Source organism: Chiroxiphia lanceolata, chromosome 5 (assembly GCF_009829145.1).
Source record: "Chiroxiphia lanceolata isolate bChiLan1 chromosome 5, bChiLan1.pri, whole genome shotgun sequence".
Taxonomy (NCBI): domain Eukaryota; kingdom Metazoa; phylum Chordata; class Aves; order Passeriformes; family Pipridae; genus Chiroxiphia; species Chiroxiphia lanceolata.
Window position 1 is genome coordinate 10,477,349 of NC_045641.1, and position 21,460 is coordinate 10,498,808.

The 21,460-nt window shown below is 36.2% G+C and overlaps 1 protein-coding gene across 2 annotated transcripts in view; it reads left to right on the forward strand.

The window, feature by feature from the left end:
* The window catches only part of HGF (hepatocyte growth factor), a 58,588-nt gene that overhangs the window by 25,684 nt on the left and 11,444 nt on the right, over window positions 1-21,460 (forward strand). For both annotated transcript variants that reach the window (XM_032689426.1, XM_032689427.1), the window contains exons 7-13: window positions 2,727-2,845; window positions 12,396-12,570; window positions 14,001-14,128; window positions 15,550-15,652; window positions 17,507-17,646; window positions 19,784-19,822; window positions 20,298-20,394. In XM_032689426.1, the coding sequence (XP_032545317.1) occupies window positions 2,727-2,845; window positions 12,396-12,570; window positions 14,001-14,128; window positions 15,550-15,652; window positions 17,507-17,646; window positions 19,784-19,822; window positions 20,298-20,394 (801 nt within the window). The remainder of the gene's footprint in view (window positions 1-2,726; window positions 2,846-12,395; window positions 12,571-14,000; window positions 14,129-15,549; window positions 15,653-17,506; window positions 17,647-19,783; window positions 19,823-20,297; window positions 20,395-21,460) is intronic.

The following is a 21,460-nucleotide window of genomic DNA, read 5'->3' on the forward strand; positions in this document are numbered from 1 at the left end:
TAATGGTCACGTAAGTTAAAAATAAGAGAAGAGGTTTGGAACAAATGATTCATTAAACACAGCAATCTCTAGAAACATTTATAATATATCATCCAGGTGTAATGTGAATAACTTGGAAACCGGGAAGGACAATCTGGGCAGATTTAAACCTATTTTCATTCATGGCTTCACCAGTTGCAACTATGAAGAAAAGGAAATAAAGCTAGTAGTCATTTAAATGCTCCAGTCTACCTGCTGTTGGACAATGCTTTCAGCTCAGGGTGAATAAATCTCACTTTTGCTTTTTATCACCTCAGTGAGTTGTTCCACATTCATTCCCCTCAGAGGTCAGCTACTGACCAGAATTGATAACCAACCCTTGCTTACTCAGATTTGATTGAAGTTAGCAGGAGGAACTCCTCAAACAACTCCTGCATGGCCCATTTTTAGCTATTAGTGGATGCAGAATTGTATTCTAAAGCTCCAGTTCTTTTGTGTACTCCTCACAGGCACCATGGAAGGAAGACTGTTGAAGGTAATGACTTAGGCATAGAGCAGTGTAGAGGGGAAAAGTTTTTCTCCTTTTCTGCTTGTATTTTCTGCTTAAAGTCAAATATGCTGTGAAAATATTTATTATAAGGAGGAAAGTAGGGTCGAAGTGTAGCATAAGAGATGAACGACTGCAGGAATCCTTTTACTAATACCCTGGTTTATCTCTCTTGTATGAAAATTTATTTTATACAAAATTAAGTTTCCAAGTTTCTTTAAAAAAAAAAAAAGAAAGGGAAAATAAATATTGGTGAAGAGCTTTAGATACCAAATTTAAATTCCAGGATAGCTAGAGATCAGCATCTGTCTCTTTAAAAAGAATAAATGTTATCTCTTTGACTAATACTCTCCTCTCTCTCTAGAAACTGAGAAAAAGTCTTGATTTTGACACCAGATGTGTATCTTGATCCTTCATTTCGGTTTAATAAATGAAGTACAGCTACTGCGGTTCAAGGGGAAAAAAAGTAATATATGTAGAGTTCTGAAAGATCTCTGAAACCTCAGGCTCTTTGTTAGGTTTAAGCAAGGAGTCTGTGTCCAATGTACTTGGGAAGGAGGAGTGTACAGAGCAAAGGGACTAGCTGTCAGGGAATCCTCCATAGCCTCACTATGGAATTGTGTGGAACAATTTGAAGTCCTGTTGTTGTTTATCTAACATTTATGTCTTAAAGGTGTTAGTTTGCCTTTTTTTGTAGGAATTGTCGCTTGCTGGATATAAAGGAAGTCAGAAGCATGTCTGAATATTGTGGAAAGACACTTGTATTCTAGAAAGTGGATCCTTTACATCCCCATTTGTTTCCTGGACTCATCTTGGTTCTTAGATAGTGACATGAACTCTCCATGCTACTTGACACGGAACATGTTCTACCAACATCAAAGCTCATCACTGCACCTACTGGGTGGTCAAAGTCATCTTGTTTTCTACTGTATTCTTAGCCCATTAACTGCTTCCTAATGAAATTCTTGGACACAATTTGTTCCTTTACAGTTCGTCTTTTACCTAGCAGAAGACAGGGTACTGTTGCTAGATCTGAAACTACCGCATTCTTGACTGCCATTGAATTCTCAGTTTGGTGAGGTTTCTCCTTGCTGGTTTTTTTGTAATTTTTTTTTTTAATTCTACTTAAATCCTGTCCCTGTCCCTTGTATAGTTGAAGGAACCCAACTTTCCTAAGGAATGGCAGATCAAGTTGCAAATACTTGAGTCAAAATTAGCACGAACATTTGACATAAAAAGCATCCTAGCAAAGACATGCACTTGTAAATCATATTTTCCTCTGCTTCTGTGAAACACATCTGCTTGCAGTTGTAAATGGATTCAAGTTCCCAGGTAGTTAACTTTACTGTTCTCTTACATACTTTGCATGATTCCCTCAGGGGCAAATCTACTTTTTGTTTCTTTGACTAACACATTTCAATAAAATTGGAAAGGCAAGACAATTTTTATTCACTAGAGAAGAAAAAAAAAGGATTCATTTATCTCCTTCTCTTTAAGTTTACAGATGTTAACATTGCACATTTATGCAAAAAGCCCCTTCTCATCTTGACTATCTCTTTGACCGTTCAATGATGGCAGTAGGAATGTGGAAACATTTAAATAGCACAGTAGTATCAAATCTTAATGAGATAAAGTGAGACAGAAGTTAATTCCTTATTTTTCTTCTTCTTTCCCCCAGTGCTTGAAATGAGGGCATGACCAAGAATGAGCTCTGTTACAAAAATGGATCACTAGTAACTTTGCTGCTCAAAACAGCTTCCAGTTTGAACCCAGGGCTGTTGCACTGAAGAACCTGTTTTGTTAATGAGTCCAGCATGGCAGAGAGTGTTTATATAATCCACACTTAATTGGGCTGTTTAAAAAAATGAGAGGCTTCAGTGTCTGGTCATCAGTTGACAGACACAAGAGCAAGAATTTAGCAATTAGCGGAGTTACCCCATCCGGTACCCTGTGCATTAGCACAGCAGGGAATCCCCTCAGTGGAGATCTGATTCTGCTGTATATTTGGAAAGTGTTTATAAGTTATTAGCTTTCTAACAGTATTAAAAGACTTGCATCCATCTTACATAATCAGACCCCAGGTTAATAGGAATTGGTTCTTGTTTGCCTCTGCTGAAGTCTGTCCTTTAAGTACCTTGTAGAAGCCTGAGCAGTGGTGCCAGGAAGACTTCCTTGACACGTTTCTCATTGTGGTTTACAGATATCCTGACAAGGGCTTTGATGATAATTACTGCCGCAATCCCGATGGCAAGCAGAGACCATGGTGCTACACTCTTGACCCTAACACCCCCTGGGAGTTCTGTGCAATTAAAATGTGTGGTGAGTTCAAGTAAAATTTATTACTTCCTTTTCCTTTCCAAAATCTGGACACAGATATTTCAAGCAGTATAGGACCACCACTAGTTCGTTCATTGCCCTTCACTGGCTTTTAAAATATAGCTTTCCAAGAGGGTCTCCTATAAACGTTTTCTGTTTAATCTGGACAGGAAAGAAGAGTTGTGCATTACTTACCACTGGGACATATGAAAATCTTACATACTGGAAATTGCAATAAAATGTAGGAAAATCAAGAAACAAAAAAAGAGTGGCAATAAAATCATGGAGACCTCATGTACCTTCTTACTTTGACCATACTGGACATTTGCATTATCATGTGGGAGTAGCTGCATATACACACCATCCCTACTCAGAGTTCTCTGCCAACAACTCTTCACTGCTTTGCAGTTCTAGGCCTTGGGTCCTGCACACTATCCACCCTTGTGCTGAACACAGAATTATTAATTTCCCCATGGGTTTTTCTCTGATATTTAACACTCCATATCAAAGCACTCCTCAGGCAATTAATTTCTTTTCATCCATCAGCTACAAGATGGTGGCATTTGTTATCCTTACTTTACAGACAGAGAATTGAATCAAAATGACATTAAGGTATACAAATATTAGATGTCCTCTTTGAGATGCTTTTGTTCAACATTTTCAGAGCATCCTGCAGCATGCTCTGTCTTCAAAGCCCAGATCATCTTAACTTTCCTGATAGCTCTGACAGCTCTGTTCACTGATAATTAGATGTTAAATAGATAATTAGAGATGTGCAGGAAAAATAAGAAAGTTAACACTATTGGACCTCTCTTGAAAACTTTTCTAGACTTTCATGGTAATGCTGTTGCTAAGGCAGATGGTAGAATTCAGTTTTGTTGAGACATGCTTTAATCAGGAAACCAGGATTCACATCCCTGAAATTCCTTTCCTCATTCACAGCTTATGGATCCTACAGGTGATAGTATCCTATCTCACATAATTCTCATTGCCGTATTTAGGGGCCATTATTTTGCCTCTAGTGAATGGATAACATTTGAAATAATGTGCAAACATCACATTAATGGCAGTTTCTTAATACCTAAACTGTTTTTTTTTTTTAATTCCCTTTACTCAAAATTCTTTATTTATAACATCATGGGAACAAAGACAATTTCTTTAAACAAGGCATAGCTTTAACTGAACCCATACTGTGGAAACCTTTCAACTTCATGTGCCCCAACCCTGTGGCAGAGCCCCCGAGGAAAACAAGCAGAAAAGGGAAAACAGTATTTTTGGATTTTCCATGAAGTGGAGGCAAAACGAAGCTCCTAAAACTTCTCAGTCAAACTCAGTGTCATATTAGCTCATGAGAAAGTCAGTTTTTCTTAGATCTGCAGTGTTTGAAACTACAATTTATATTGTTGTCTTGCTTGAACTTTGACCAAAATGAAGTGTTAAAAAATTGTCCTCGAAACCAGACCCTCTCCTTTTCATCTAGCTCTAAGTGTCACTTCAGTAGGCTCATTGTAAAATTAATTTGTCTCTCTTAGGAGGAGGATAGAAGAAGAGAATAGAATCAATTGAAAAGAACAATAAAGCTCACCTGAAAGTGGCTTAATGTGAGAATTCAAAAAGTGGAAAAAAAATCTCAAGCACAAAAGGAGTGATTTTTAATAACTGTTTAATTTTAGAAGTTCTCTATTTTTGTTGCTGATGATATCAAGATAACCCATTTCTGGGGTCTCTAAAATCCAGGTAAAATAGAGATAGCGTGAGTCTGACAAAAATCTGTTTCCATAATGTAATCTGTATTTTCCCTATGATGTTAGTATATATATAAATACTGAGGCAGGCAGGAGGGGAAGAGGTAATGGCTACAGCATGAAGCTGTGTATGTGAGCAGTTGTAATCTAAAGGAGGAAATATGGTATTCTTCATCTTCACTTAGGATTCCTGCAAAAAAAAATTATGCTCTGTTTTCCGCTTCCACCACCAATAGTTCAGAATTTTCTCTCCTTGGTTGTTCTTAGCTTAGGCCTGTCTAATTTTCTGGAGATTCAGTCACTTCCAACGAATTCATCAATTTTTGAAATCCAAGGGTTGAGTAAGAATACTCTTAATGTACTTCCAGATGCAGAGTAATTGAGCTTATTCTACTCTATCATAAGGCATTGTAAATCCAGTATAAGGTAGTTACATTATCAAAATTATTCCACTGTAAAAAAAGGTGAGGCTAATTTGCTACTTTGGGAAATATCTGTAATCAGGTTTTCTAGACACAGAGGGAACTTAATGGGACCACTGCTTGTTTTGGGTCAGGCATCCATCGAGTCACACCCATATTGAAATTCTTACCTATGAACTACAGTACTAGTTCATGTCATATATTGAGACTTACCGATAATCTTTAATAATAGGGGAAGCTAAGTCTTTCCCCTTTGTGAACACAGGCTTGCTTAGCTATACAATTGAATCATCTTTCAATTTTTTAGTTAATCCATTAATTTAGGAGCTGTTGCTCTGGATTTTTGGCTTGTGTTGGTCTGGGTTTTGTTTTGTTTTGTGGCTTTTTAAAAAATAAACTGTGCTTCCTACACTTCTCCAGTTATTAGATAACGTATGAATCATGTGTAGCATACTAGATCTGTTCTTTTCCCGTGCTGGATATGTTTTTATTATGAAAGAAAAATATTCCTACGTTACAGCTGACTGTTTCACAAATGCAGCTTTTATAAACCTTTATCCTTTGGCATTTCCTGAGCTGATGTGTCAGTGTTCTGAGGATTCACATCTGGCTTTGTTGGTCACGTAAACTTACAGTCCATGCAACTTTCAGTATCTCCAGTCTGACCAAAGGTTTATAAAATAGTTGGGTGGGAGATCTCCTGCAAATTACTGGATTATTATCACCTCTGTCTACCAAATCACAGTTAAAGTCCTTAATAGAGGGTAAAGATCATAATGCAATTTAAAAACAAAACCCACAATGAAATTATTTTAATGTTGTGACGAAAGTCTTTGGTCTTGTTTCTGGGCAAAAGTTGACTGAAGTAACTAGAAATTCTTTCTTTTATCTTCAGTTAGAAAATATATTAAAATCAGTGGAAATTTCCCATATGAAACTGTATTTTCACTGCAGAAAATTGTGGATTTTTGTAAATTAATAAGGCTATCTATTTGAGAAGTTTACAAAAGTAGTAGTCTTGATAGTGCTTAATCCAGCAGGTATTTTCAATGAATGTTTCGGACAGGTATATGGCACTGCCCTCTACATAAGATGCAATGCTGCTCAGTGCTTTCTTTTATAACCCAGAGAGGGAATTTACTGCTGATACTATTGTTGTATCAACAGCTTGATGACCAGAACATCAACACAAAATATCGAAACCCTGTTTTCAGTTTTCTGTCTTTTTTGAAGCACATAGAAAAACTCTTTTCCCACCTCCTAGCAGGGAGCCCAAAACACTTGGTTATTCTTAGTTTCAGTGGCTGCTCTGTGTTTCTGAAGCTGTGGCTGTTTGCAATCTCAGTACACTAAAAACATCATGAGTTATAGGTCTTTATAGCTTTGTGGTTTGGATTCTCACACAGGTTTTTAATTCCTATGCTGAGGACTGTTTATTTAATTTACAAGAAACTCTAATTAGGAAAAATGCTTTGCAAATCCAAGTTCTTGGACCGTATACAAAAATGTAGGTGTCCTCTCTTTGGGGGAGTGACCACAAGGCAGCATGCTGCTTGTGGCTTTTGCTACATGTCATGAGGGCTAGTATGCTCTATAGCCAAAATGCTGACAACAGCTCATATACAAAATTTTCAGCAAAAAAGTCGGTGGAAGGAAGCATTTAGAAAATAAATATGGTTTTAAAACTGAAGAGAGAGAGGGCATTGTAATTTTACTTCCAAGCACAGAATGCAGCATAAAACATTGTGGCTTACAGCCAGGGCTGTGAGAAAGAGATGACAGGAACAATTAGGAATTAGAGATGGCTCAAGCTGCAAAAACTGGATTTGGATTAAGACTTCAGGGACCTCAGGACTGGTTTGAAGTTGCTCACATATGTGTCTGTGGTTTTGGCTCGAGACAATTTTTAGTTAGAAGAGAGGATAAAAGGACAACTAACAGTAATGAAGAAGTGTAGGATGAAATGAAGAAATGGAAGCAGTGACAGTAAACATGAAAAAAGAAAATGACTGTTATTATGGCATGAATGAGGACATGAACTACAGGGAAGACAGGAGCAGGGAACTAATGCTGCTTTAAAATAAAAAAAAAATAAATAAATGGGTAACAGCTCTTCTATGGATGCATTATAAGGCTATAAGGGAGATGCTGAGGCCCAGAAATGAAACTGCTTATGTCAGTCATTTAAGAGCTTCAGAGTTACATGGAATTATTAAGGACAGTGTACTGTTGATGCCTACCTGATTTCCAACCAACCCAGATGCCTTGACTATGGATTTAGCCTTTGCTGTCAGTATTCATAGACAATAGGCAGGAGTGACCGAGGCTTGAAAAGCCTTGAGAGAATTCAATAAAGGTCTAAGTTTGATGGGAAAGAACAAGTAATGAAACAGCAAAACTGAGGCTCTAGGTTGTAAAATGAACCATTGCAGCGTGCCTACAACTTTTGGGAAGGCAAAATACTCACCAGTATTAAATTACTCATTCTTTAGAAAGAGATTTCAACTGCCCATTTGAATGCAAAGTTCTGAATAAAAAGTTATTTGTTGAATGTATGTATGTAAACAAGTAAAAGTTACACTCAGTTTAAGCTTAATATTTGTATAAGATAAAGATGTTTATAGAAAGGGGGCAGTGAAAAGAGACTGATATTAGTAGATAATAAAGTGTTACCTTCCATTTCGCTTCACACAGAAACATAGAATAGGTCCAGCATTCACTGTTTATGCATCAGCTTAATCTACATTCCCTCAAAAAGGATCCGTCTCAAATCCTTTTCATAATTTCTATGATAGTTTTTAAAGTGAGATTTAAGAACTCTAAACCCAAGGGGATCCATTTTTACCATTTTTTTTTTTAAATGTATTTAAAATAAAAATTGTTTGGACTTAAAGTCTTCTTGTAGACATTGAAACTACCTCGAAAGATCTCTGCTCAAGGACAAATGAACTGTATATGTGAAGGTTTTAGGTGCAGGGTTTAGGTGACAATGAGTTCTTCAGTATTGTGATTCTTGAGCTTGGCTTTAATTGATTTCTTCACTTTCTCATTTGTTTTTACTGAAGAAAAGCAAAACACTAGAAATCAGTGGATGGGTCTTCCACATATTTTTTGATTGTGAGATAGTACACTGAAGAAAATATGGAAAGGAAGGAACTGCCAGTAACCTAATGTCCAGAATTGTAGATGTCATTGCTGCAGGCAATACAACTGAGCATGACCAGCTTCATAACATCCCTCAGCTTACTTAGTGACATTTGTAGAATTGCATGGATCATGTTTAAAATCTACTTTTTAAAATATTTTTTTGCTAATCAGGGCACATTTTCTTTCTGCTGACTGACACTGTAGAAAAGATACTGCATGAATATAAGCAAAAGCAGGTATTTTCCTCATGATGTGATTTAGGGTCCTACTTCTTTTCCAGCGATGTCTTTTCCCAAAAATACATAGATTGTATTGCAATGAAAAAACATGAATTCTCCAGTAATATCTCTATCTTCTTTTAAGTCAGTAGAAACTTCATCATTGACCTAAAATTTGTGCAGGATTTTCTTCTGGGTCACTGGGATTAAAGATAGAAATAGTACTCTAACTGGTTACTTCAGCTGTCGAATGACTCAAGGCCCCTGCTGATCCCTCATGCTGGTGTTACTGTGAGAACCAGAACTGAGAAGACTATCTGTGGCTTTACACATGAAACTCTGGATAATGTTTCATTTTTTTTACTTAAGCTTCTATGAATGCACGAGCTGGCCCTTATTAATAAAGCTATGTATTTTGAAGTATCAAAATAGGGAGGGTTTTATGGAAAAAGGATACCTTTGCATAATTGCACTTTGATTGAGGACTTCAGAGTAAACATGTGGAGGTGGAAATACTACTAATGGGAAATCCCCTCATGTAGCTGACTGAATTACATGGTTAATCTTAGTCATCCAGAATTAGAAAAAAAAAACAAACCACAAAGTTCAAAAGTAGCAAAATGCTGCTGACAATTACCAAATTCTTCTGTTCATAATGAGCTTTTATACAGGAGTAAGAAGTGACATTTAATCAATAAATCATAAATAGTAGTCTTTCATAAGATGATACATTGTGTGTTCTTCCTTTAACAGTACTTTTAATCTTGGTTCAGAACTATAAAAGTTGAACTGAAGCAAAAAAATCCTGGGAACTTATATTATGAAATATTAGTAAGCCATGCAAAGTAAGGATTGCTAATTGATTTTAAATTAATCTAGCTTAATTCATAATGTCTTTCTCATTGGAACAAGCCCTTGGTTTGCAGATCTTGATTTATATTTTAGAGGAATTGCTGGGATAAGGATGGGAATTCAGCTTTATGGATTTTTATCTTGATCTCGATTTTGCCTTGTAAGAGAACTGGTGATTGTGGTCTCAGGGCTCTTTCACCATTGCTCTGCACATCTGATGGTCATGCTCAGAATTTTTAAACTTTACATAATTGGCTGTGTGGATGATGAGTAATTAGCCTCAAGGACAAGACCAATAGTGAATGGAGATGACTATATAAGTTGTAGGCTTGGACAATCTGGGCACTGCCTTATAGTCTGCAGAGCCCCTCTGTAATGCCTGGTGAGGCAGGCACTGCTCCTCAAGCTCTTGCATGTTCCTGTGCACATCCAGCCCAACTTTCATTAACAGGAACAGGGAGACTGTTCCCATCATGACTGTTTGAGGAAACCACCAGCTGAATGAAGGATTTCTCGAGCCTTTATTGGTAAGTTTTGAGTTTTCTGGGAGACTCAATAACCAGAAAGGGAATTGCTTCAGAAATACATTTCACAAATATTTTGGAGTCTCATTTTTCATGTTTTAAAATGAGACACTTGTAGGAAATGCAGGTGGTACAGCAAGAAGAGTTTGGGGAGGGGTTTGTGGACCTTTTGGAATGAAGGAACTGCTGTATTAATTAAAATGAGAATATTCTAGCAATCCTTTTCATTACTGGAATTCTTATTGAGAGCTGCCACAAAGTAGCAGCAGATAATCACGTTGTAGATTTTGAAATAACTTCTCTCTTAGTCATTATAATGTAAGTCTTTCCTGAGGTGGCTTGACTGTACAAGTATTCATGATAATGTGAAAATTAAGTTTGTCTGGTGCCTTTACGTAGGACATATTGACATGGACAAACTGTAAAATCTGATCGACAGATAGAGGTCACTGTCCAGACATGCAGTGTAAGGTTTGACAATAAGCTGTGCATCTGTCAATGTACAAGCAGGAATGCTCTACAAAATGACTATGGCCTTACTTAAATCAATTGGTTCATTACTTACTTCATTTCACGCATGTGATTTAAAAAAACCCAGACCCACACAATGATATATAAACACCAATCCAATTATTTTTTCACCAATATGACTGACTAAACAGCAGATGTACTATACAGTTCATTACAGTTGAAATAGTAACTTCTGGTGCATACAACACTTCTGGTATTTGCAACAGCTTTTATTAGGTTGATTTTTTTTTTTTTTGCCTTATTAGTAGTATTATTTAAGAAGACTTTTTGCTAGAGTTATGTAGTTATAGTTTATTAATTTACTTACAAAATAATATGAAAACAGGATTTATGCTGAAATTTCTCATATTAGGAAACTCTTCCCCCCCCCCAGGTTATTCACTACATCTCTTACATTTGCATGTATTTTTTGAAAAGACTAATATATATTTGAACGTGGCATAGCAATGCCCACTCCAATCAGTTTAGGAGCTATTTTAGAATATAATTCCAATATGTTTTATATATTATTTATGATGGAAAACTGAAATATGCATCTATTTATTTCTATTAGTTGTATGAATTCATCTTTTTGTAGTTTAATTATTTAAAAAGTAATCTATAAAGACTAAAAATATAGTTACTAGCTGCAAATCTATTTGATGAATCCACTAGAAAGAGCACATTTGTCAGCCTGCAGAAATCTACTTGTGATACTTGCAGTGCCATATCCTTTTGACTTTGGAATGAGCTTGGAACTCACAATTGCACTGAAAGAGGACAACATTTGGAGAAAAAGTGTCTTGGGAAGGAAGGACAGGAAATGAATTTGACCATGAAATACTGGTTTGAAAACATCAACCAGATGAAGAGAAAAAGGGATGCGTGGATAAATGTATAATTCAACTGCACAACTTGATGTTATCATTTGACAGGGAAGTGATCTTTAACATCAAAGATCAGTCAGCAAATCAGCCAAAACCATCTGTTATGACATTTGGTTTCCTTAAGATCCATATTCTCTCTGAGTTCATAGAATTGGCTCACGTTACCAGGAGTGAAGTATATTATGAGTAACACACAAATATTTTCTATTCACTGGACCATTTGAAGAAAACTAGTTAAAAACTTTATTAACATACTTATTGTGAGCAACTAATACTTTTAAAGTAATTTATAAAATTAGTCTTGTGAACAATATAAATTACCAACAAATGGGCAGTTCCTTACAGAAATATTGTATTGGGAACCTTTGGGGACATTGTAGAAGTGTTGCTCTTACTGCAGGGTATTTTGTTTTGTACTGCTTCGTATATATCTGATGCAATATCTGTGCCATTAATTTGCAATTATGAAAATTGCATAAGAAATAAAAAGAGACTTTCAAGTTATGTGAATGAGTCATTTGAAAACCACTGTTTTTCTGAATTTAGTTCAAGACAGCCCACACCAGGGTGAGTACAGAGTATATCAACATCTGTAAAAGATCTTGATTCTGTTGAATTTGTTAGTCTTTAAAGCATTTGTCTCTCTGTAGAGCATACTGATCTTTGATTTTAAAAGCTGGACTTTTTCCCCTCTTTTAACCATATGAGGCACAAACCCCCCATCACTTCAAGGAGAAGTTAGTACTTTTCTCTATAATAGGATTTGGGTTTGCTTTAATTTTTTATCTGCACCTTTTTTCCTTGTGATTTGATATTCTGTGAATTCATTAGAGAAAACCAATTGTATTTTATTACTACAAATATGTATTAACATGTGTAACAGTGCACACGTGGGTGGTCACTCAGTTTTGTAAAGCTAAGCAAATGAGAAGATATTTGCTGAACAGGAAAAAGTAATCAGGAATATCTTCTGACCTTCCATGACACAACATAGGCCAGGTGTCTCACAGAAAAACTATTAAATGTTGCAGATTCTCTGCATGCAAGTAGATAAAGTAGCATAAGGTCTAGCACTTTGATTTTGTGGATGTCGTAAACGTGAAGAGGAGAAAATTATTCTGTAATCACCTTGGCAATTTCACCAAAGAACTCCAATTATCATGATTTGAACTGCAAAGTAGAGTTCAAACCTGACATCCTCAGCCAGCCTTAAGTGTGTGAAACAGCATTTATTCTCTGGGTCTGCAGATGAAAGCATCACGAACAGCACAGAGGCAGCGGCTGAGACTTCAACGTGCATCCAGGGCCAAGGTGAGGGTTACCGTGGCACAGTCAGCACCATATGGAGTGGAATCCAGTGCCAGAGATGGGACTCTCAGTTTCCTCACCAGCACAACATCACTCCTGAGAACTTCAAATGCAAGTGAGTAGAGATGTGTGGGTACTATCACTGCAGTGGGAAAAGAGTTCAGTTTTAAAATGTTTAAAAAGTCATACCACTGAAGTAAGCCATAGGGTCCCTGTCCCTGCTCTGCATCCTGATGCATTCACTCGAGTTGCTGATGCTGAAAACCATTTGAACATGGGAAAATCAGTTCTTCAGATCTCAAAATAGTAGTTCTAGACAAACTTGTATGAAACCCTATGGGTTTCTATGAACTTTTTCTTCAAGCTTGATTTTAAGTGTCTGGATGTTTTCCAGACTGAGACCTGAATCCCAATAGTGCTGGTACATTATCACCGTTTTTCTTTCATGGAACTAAATACTTGTTCACACTTTGATTGCTGACTTTAACTCAATATGTCCTAAATATTACCTAAATGTAAATTTCTTTTCAGTACTTAACATTTATAATATTTGACAACATTTCTTTTATTTTCCATATTTTAAGTCCTTTTTCTGTCTCATTACTAACTGTACTTGCATCAATAGGACTGCTTTTACTTGAGGGGTCACTGATCATCAAACATTTCTGTGCAGTTCAAAAACTGCCAGCATGTGAATAATCTACTAATTTTAAACAGCTACCTTAGTAATGCATAGAGGAAACCTTGCTGACCAGCATGGAGCCACAGCTCAGTTTTTACTAAATGTCTTTATTGATGGGTAGATCTCAGTAAGAATTACAGTATTAGGCCCATTCTTTCCATAGTCTGTTATCAGTAAGTGTTGCAAATGGAAAAATACAGTGAAATATGGAGATGCACAGAACATGGCAAAAACTGTCAGGAGATGGGAAAATAAAACTTACATTTAAGAGGTTTGACTATTTCATGCAAGCTGTGAAAGACATTTAAAGATGTTCCCTTGTGACTAACTTTTATTTTAAAGGTAACAGCTGTATAGAATTTCAACATACATTTTTTTTTATTTTCCAAGATTCAATTTCTTAAATGAGTCACTGATAGTCTACAGGACTCTTCTTTCTCTAAACTCAGTAGAACCATTCAAAATACAGGGAATTTTAAGCACTTTGGTAATGTTTGTATTTAAAAGCACTTGTAATGGATTGCAGGTGTATCCAATGTCAGTTGCATGCAAATTTTGATGGAGAATCCTGAATAAAAATAAGCTATATTGAAGATATTGTTACTCTTCAAGTGAAATCTTGTATCCAGTCAAAACATATGTCAGCTGAAAATAAATTCCCTTGAACATATTCTTATTACAATTACTGTATTTTTCTGGACACTGTGTTCTTACTGGCTCCTCATCTCCTTGCACTTGACACTGATCAGTAACATAGAGACCTGAAGGAGTTTATATAATTGTTAACTCATAATAAAAAACAATGGAATGCATCAGTGGGTTTAAGTTATGCCTGCTGTGAGCTAACATATTTATTTTTATAGGGATTTGAGGGAGAACTACTGCCGAAATCCAGATGGATCTGAGTCACCCTGGTGTTTTACCACTGACCCAAACATCCGTATTGGTTATTGCTCCCAGATTCCTAAGTGCGATGTATCAAATGAACAAGGTAACAGAGGAAAGGGTGATAACGTGATTTTAAGTGAATGCTGTACTGTTCCAAACAGCAGATAGACAGGCTTGAAAGCTGGAGAAGTTGATCTGTATTACACCTGTGTGGTTCTGCTTTGGCTTTCTTTGCATACTTGGGATTCATCGTGGTGTAAATGAGATTCATTTCTCAGTTCAATTTTCGATTCCAGCAGGGAAAGCTGCAGCAAAGATTTGCTATTGGATCTGACTTTTAGACAAGGTGAATCTGTGTATCTGCTCTACTGTTTTTACCGTTCTTAGTTTGAAAGGCCTTTTTCCAGAGCTGAGATGATTTCCTTGGTTCACAGTCCTTCTATAATTGCACATGAGGCCACCAAAAGTCGTGGATTTTTTTGTTTGTTTGGTTGGTTTGTTTGTTTTGGTTTTGGTTTTATTTGTTTGTTTGTTTGATTTGTTTTTTGCATACCCCTCCTTGTCTAAAAGGAATTGATCCTCTTAGATATCTTTGCTTGTGAGGTCCACTCTTGAGTCTTCATGCAAATGTTTTTCTCATGAGGTCTTGGTATTACTCGAAGCAGTATTATTGCATCCTGAACTGATGTCAATCATTGCATTAACTGAGGCTAAGACTTCAGACCTATAACCCTACAGCAGGCTGCATTAACATCTCCATCTTTAAATTTTAGACAATTTTTCTTGTAAATTTGAAAAAGTTGCAGTTGCAAGGGTTATATCAGAGAAAGGATTAAACTTTTACTTTCATTCTGTGTTTCTTGTAAAGTATCAATTATCAAAAAGTAAAATTACTGATGAATATGAAATTAAATGCTTTATTCAAAAAAGTCTTTATAGTAGTGATAATTTTAAACAATTATCTTGAAAAGTCTCAAAAAGGCTTGTGATAAAAGCTTATGAATTAAACATGACTTCTGCTGGAGTGAACAGGCAAGTTTTTGAATTACATTAAAATGAAAGTCATGTTGATTTTTTTGATTTTGCTGAAGTATTACTTAAGTCTAGGATTATACACAGTTGCCAGTATCCGGAACCTACACAGAGCTAGGCTGTTTCAAGTAGGCTGAGTGCCTATTTCTTGAGGAGGGAGGAATAGGGGAGCATTTTTGCTTTGTTTTGTATAACCCAGCTTCTAACAACTTTTAGGATATTCTATGTGACCCCTCTAAATTAATCGTAAACAAACTATTTAAAAAAGAAATTTTCCCAGTTTATCTAAGTAAGACAGAATTTAAAATTTGAAAACTTTTTCCCATTTTCTTTCTGAATTGATTTATACAATTTTCTGCTTTATATTTTATAACGTTTGCTGAATGGAACACTTGTCTTTAAGAATTTGGATTACTGATGGAAAGGAAGAGTTTTCTTCTCACTGTTGCACAATCACCCGCTACTTTTTTGACTCAACATTCTTTTTTTCAGATTGTTATCATGGCAATGGCAAGAGTTACATGGGGAATCTATCCAAGACAAGATTTGGGCTAACTTGCTCCACATGGGACAAAAATATTGAAGACTTACGTAGGTGTGTACATATGAAACAGGAAGAGATGGTTCAGTGAGTCCTGAATAAATACTGCCTCCAAATGGCAACTCTTTCTCATCTGCAGTGATTCTAAAGCAGGCCCTTATGCCCTGGAGTTTTTAGTATTTTATTTTTTTTTAATCTTTATCTTTTTCTTTTTATTTCATGTTTAAACACATTACACAACATGACTTTGTTCCAGCTAACCACTAATTGCAGGCTTTGGGATGTTTCGTAGTGTTTAGTTTACTGGTCTGTTTTACCCCATCTTTGTCCTTAAAAGTTTTGTGCAATGAGACGACAGCAGGAACAAGGCAGAAAATTATTATCTCATCAACCTAATGTCATAGCTCACACTGCTTCAAAGAGGAGGTTGGACTTGAAACCACCTAATGTCCCTTGCTGCCTGAAATTGAATCTTGAATCTACAGTCTAATGACACTGACATCAAATGCCATTAAAAAGACTTGAAATTTCTGTTGTTTATCATTACTTTGGCTTCATATTCAAGTAGTGGAAATGGCAAGTTACTTTAATTTATTTGTTGAAGTAAAATGAATCAGCAAGAAGTACAAAATAAGGGATTTATCTAAAATTTTACTATATATGAGATATCACACACACTAGTGGCCCTGATGGAAACAGTTTCTCCTTCACTTTCCTTTGGTTTCTGAGGCTCATGCAAATATGCCAATATTGGTTTTGGTACTTTGTTATTGAGTCATAGTGACCAACATATTGGGCACTATTGTCCTTTGTAATCTGGCTGTCCCTGATTCCTTCTGCTGATGTTATTGTCAGTCAGGACAGCGTGTAAGTCAGCAAGTCAGCCTTTGGGGAAGCTGTATTGCAAAAGGCAGAATTCAGTGGCCCTGTCTGGAATCATCACTCGAACTGCATGTGTTTTTCCCCACAGAGGTTAAGAGAGAGGGTGCATATTCCAGTGTGCTGTCCAGGTAAGGGAAGCAGAGGTTTAAGATCATGACTTCTGAGAAGCCTGATAAGTCTTCAGTTAGCTGTGAATGAGATAGCATAAACCTACTGGATGCTTGATGCAATTGCATGCATTTAATTGAGCACAGATTAGCCTTGATTTTCTTACTCCCACACATTTTCCATCTGGGAATTTCTTTGGGGAGTTTTCTGTCTCACTGCAACAGTTTCTCTGGTTATGGGTGTACTAGAGGCAGCATACGTGGCTGGTAATGAACTAAAAAAGCAGTACAGCTGTAACCAGGGAAGCCCATATCCTTGTGTCTGGCAAGCCAGAAATAAACAGATTTCTCTGTCTCAGATTGTGACCCCAAAATTTCCCCTTTAAAGTGCCCCATGTAGAAGCAGTTTAGGTGACCTATCACTGCAGTTTGTTTGAGCCATTCATCCTTCTACTTGCCTGCTGTTCAGCCTTGCTAACTTTCTTAGTTTGCCCTTCCTTTGCCCATGATTCATCTTTGCAGATTCTACACTCCCTTGTGCTGTTAACCTGCAAGGAGAAGATACCTGCGCTCCCCAGAGAGGACTGCAGGTGTGCTGAGGACATCACAGGCATCCTTCTAATTAGTGTAACAGTCCCTCCTGAGGGTATCTAGAGATTTTAGCTTGACTGGGAGATCTAGAAACCTCCCAGCTGTCCAGTGCACACTGTGCTTAAAATACCAACCAGAGGAAACTTGGACCCAGATCCAGCAAATATTTGGGTCTCGTCTTCCCTTTGATTTTAACCAGCCCTAAACCCTGACCTGTAGGCTTCTCAATCAGCTAATAGTACAATGTGGAGCAAAGCAACATTTAACCTTCGAAAATTTGGGCTATAGTATAAAGCTTTTCAGCACTTTGAATTTTTTTTCCCTGTAGGCATATACAAATATTCAGAGAACCAGATGTTAGTAAACTGAAGAAAAACTATTGCCGCAATCCAGATGATGATTTTCATGGTCCCTGGTGTTACACAGATGATCCTCTCGTTCCCTGGGATTACTGCCCTATTTCTCGATGTGAGTACTTGCTATGCCTCTGGCATTGTCAGCTGTGCTGTCCCAGTAAAGCCATGGTTTCATAGGCATATGCACACCTTTCCATTGTCACTTGTGGCAGTGGAAAATGTGTGATTCTATCAAGAATCAGTTGTGCGTGACTGAGAAGGAGCAGACAGAAGCTGCTTGTGCAATATATGAACAAGGGGTTCTTTTCCTTGACCAGCTTGGAGATTTCAAGGCTTATTTATGCAGCAGGAGCACAAAAGGGCTATTACAGATGGTCAAACATTTTCCAGCAGATCTAGCTATTGAATGAGGGTTGGACGGAGACAAAGAATTGTCTGGTGGTCAGAATGCTGGCTGTGGCCTCAAGAAACCCAGGGAGAGTTATCTTCTAAACTACAAGCTTCAGAGTCTCTTTGTGTGATCTGTATTTGTAAAGTTAGGATAACTCACTATGTATATGCCGAAGTGTATATGTGCTATACAGATCAGATTCTGCTTTCAGATGTTTCTGGGATGATTTAACTCCTGGCAAGAATCAGGAAAATAATGCCCCCAAAGTTGAATGTTTAAATCTAAATAGCTTAAAAAAACAGAATTAAAAATCCTAGGGAACTCAGTAACAAACAGACAATAAGTGGGAAAAGATAGTTTTATGCTGAAAAATGTACAATTCATACTTATGTTCAAAATCATTTCCTTATTTCTAAATTACTCTGCTGTGTATCCTGGGAGAACACTTAAATGGTAAATCAGGCTTTTGAATACATCTCTGATCTCTAGAGGTTAAGGATAATGTTACACTCATTCCTAGTGGCAATCTGCTGCATTTCCTCAATAGTCTGAACTCCTGCATCTCTAAAAAGTGATATTTGAAGTCTCTCAGGCGATGCTTTGGCATCTACGAGAGGAGTAAACAAACTGTGCAAAAGGTTATTTGTGCCAATGTAAATTAAAAAAACAGATGAAGAAATATACTTTTTGTTCACTTATTCTGTGTTCACTACCTGAATCTATGAATTCCTAAGGAAATATTCACAGCAAACATTTCTAGGGTAATGCAACATTGGTGACTATTACAATTTCTGCAATCAAACTCCAGAGTGGGAATATGTCTGTTTTACAACTGCAACTCATATGGACTACTACTAGTAGCTCATTTACTTATAACCAGCTTAACAAGTACAGAAAAAATTCTGACAGTTCCCCAATTAACTTACTTGGTGCCTTTAGCTGGTCTATTCAGACCACATTACATATATATATGTGTATATATATTTATATACACATATATATATATATATATACAAAGGTATATGTGTATATATATATGCACATACATATGTATGCGTATGCATGTACATAGAAATTTAAATATGTATATAACTCCATACCTTTATATTTTATACATACATATACGTGTGTCTCTATACATATATATACATATATATGTGTGTCTATATATATATATATTTGCTTAATGGTGGAAATCTAGTTGGATAAGACTGTTTAAATTTTGCTTGTGCAAATTTTCAGTAGCTACACCTGTACCTCCACTGTGCTTCCAGCTCAATATGCTGAGTCACTCTGTAGACTTTACTGAAGGCAAAAATTTTGAGTGAAGGTTAAGAAATCTTGTTGTAACTGCTTTTTTTTCACTTGGACTTAATGGAAGAACTGAACCAGATTTTGGGGAACACATTTTGATAAGGAAAGTTTTTTGTTGATAGGAACATAGAAGGAATTTTGAAGTTTCAAAAGTTATTAAGGAAACTAGAATTTATTTTGGTCTGATTTGGATTTAATCACATGAATTCCATAGTTCCTCGAAGCTTGTAGAAAAGTCACAACTTCATTTTTCAACATTTGCTTGTTTGAATAAAACATGTAAATTGAACATGATAGGCAGCCTGATGTGTTCAGAATTCAGCCAAGCAGAAAAATGCTTACAAGTCCTATTGCAAAATGTTTATTTCTTATTTCATTCTGTTGGGATAAAATTCTGCCTTCTTGTTAGTTCTTACTTAATTGAAGTTTAAAACCTGGTGTATCATTAAAGTTAACAATATGCCATTTGCTGTTGATTTTTACTCTATTAAATTTTTAAATGTGTTTTAATTTTGTATTATGGTTATCATATGTGTCTGCCTAGGTGAAGGTGATACAACTCCTACTACAACCAGCTTGGATGGTAAGTAAGTTTGTGCGTATAGTGTGCAATGCATGACTGTATCCCCTAAGACTAACCATTTCTTTCCAATTGGGAAACAAGTAAAGATTAGTTAAAGTTATAAAAAAAACATATAGCCTGAGCAAAATTGCTTTTACCAGAGGAAAATGGGGAAAAGCTCTATTGTACTTCTTTATCTATTCTCACTCTTATGTCTTACCAGTGGTAAGATTTGGTAGTGATTTACAATGTTTGCTTTTTAACTACATAAATCTCAAAAAAACTATTTAAATGCATGTATTTTATATTCCCTATGGATATTTATATAGACATACTCAGCTTCATTGAAGTAGTTTTGGTGGTTTAGAAATATATTTCATTAGCGTAGGGAAGTTAATCCGTAATAAATATTGATCTTCTTGTGGCCCTTATGTGCAACTGCGCAGGTTTCCTACCACTGTTTTTAGTAAAATGTGATCTCTGGACCTGCTTTCAGATACTACCATTCCTTGTGCCTCAACAAAACATTTGAGAGTTGTAAATGGAATCCCAACACAAACTAACGAAGGATGGGTGGTTAGTTTGACCTACAGGTAACTATTACTTTGCTTAGAGGGATAATACATCTAATAGGACATTTGTTTCAGAATTGTAGAAAATGTTGAATATATTAAGAATAATTCTACATTGCAGTTAAATTCTGTAACAGCAGAGAAACAGGATTCCTGTGGTGTCAGACGATGCCATAGTATGAACCCTGCTAGTGAAATATTTTATATGTTCATTATTACTAACTTAGCCACATAAACTTGTAAAGCATTCATAGTGTTCTGCTCTTTCAATTACTGCAGATGTTTTCATAATATTGGCTTAGCATTCAGCACTAAATTATTTATTTTAAAGACTGCTAGGAAAAAGTTGAATTTCATATCAACATTTTCACTGTGGCAGTAGAGCATTTGGTTGTGGAGTATAGGATTAAGGACTTATACCCAGGTCAAATTTAGCTTTCTCCTTATATCATTGCATGCAATTAAAATTTGTTTAGTATTAAAAAAAAATAAGTAGGAGCTATAAGGAAACCCTTTTCATTCTGTAAAACAAGACCCTAACACGTACAGTTTATGTTTAACACATGTATTACATTGTGGCAGATCTTACTTTGCTACTGTGTAAAAGCCAGAACACAGAATTACTGCTTCCTATGTTCATTACTCTGGTTCATAACTCATCAGCTGGAAGTGTGAATCATTAATTTATAACAGGATATATCTCATGCATCAGCCTGCATCTTCTATCATGGAAAAAAAAAGTAAAAAGCCTCTTAACCTCTGTGGGGAAAAACACATGCAGTTCAAGTGATGATTCCAGACAGGGCCACTGAATTCTGCCTTAAATGAAACATGAGAGCAAAGGAAAAGATAAAAAAAAATATTTTCTACATTGCTTCATTGCTAGAGAAATTCCAGGGTTTCTTCTCATCCATAGTAATCTTTGCATCTTGTGAGATCCCATCAGAACTATTCCTTTCTGGAAGTGTAGCGAATGGTCCAGAAAGACATTTCTAAAGGAACATCACTATATTCCTAGACTGAGTAACCAAATAGGTGGGCTAAATCACTCTGAAAAAGTTCAACTTTGTTCTGTTTTAAAAGAAGC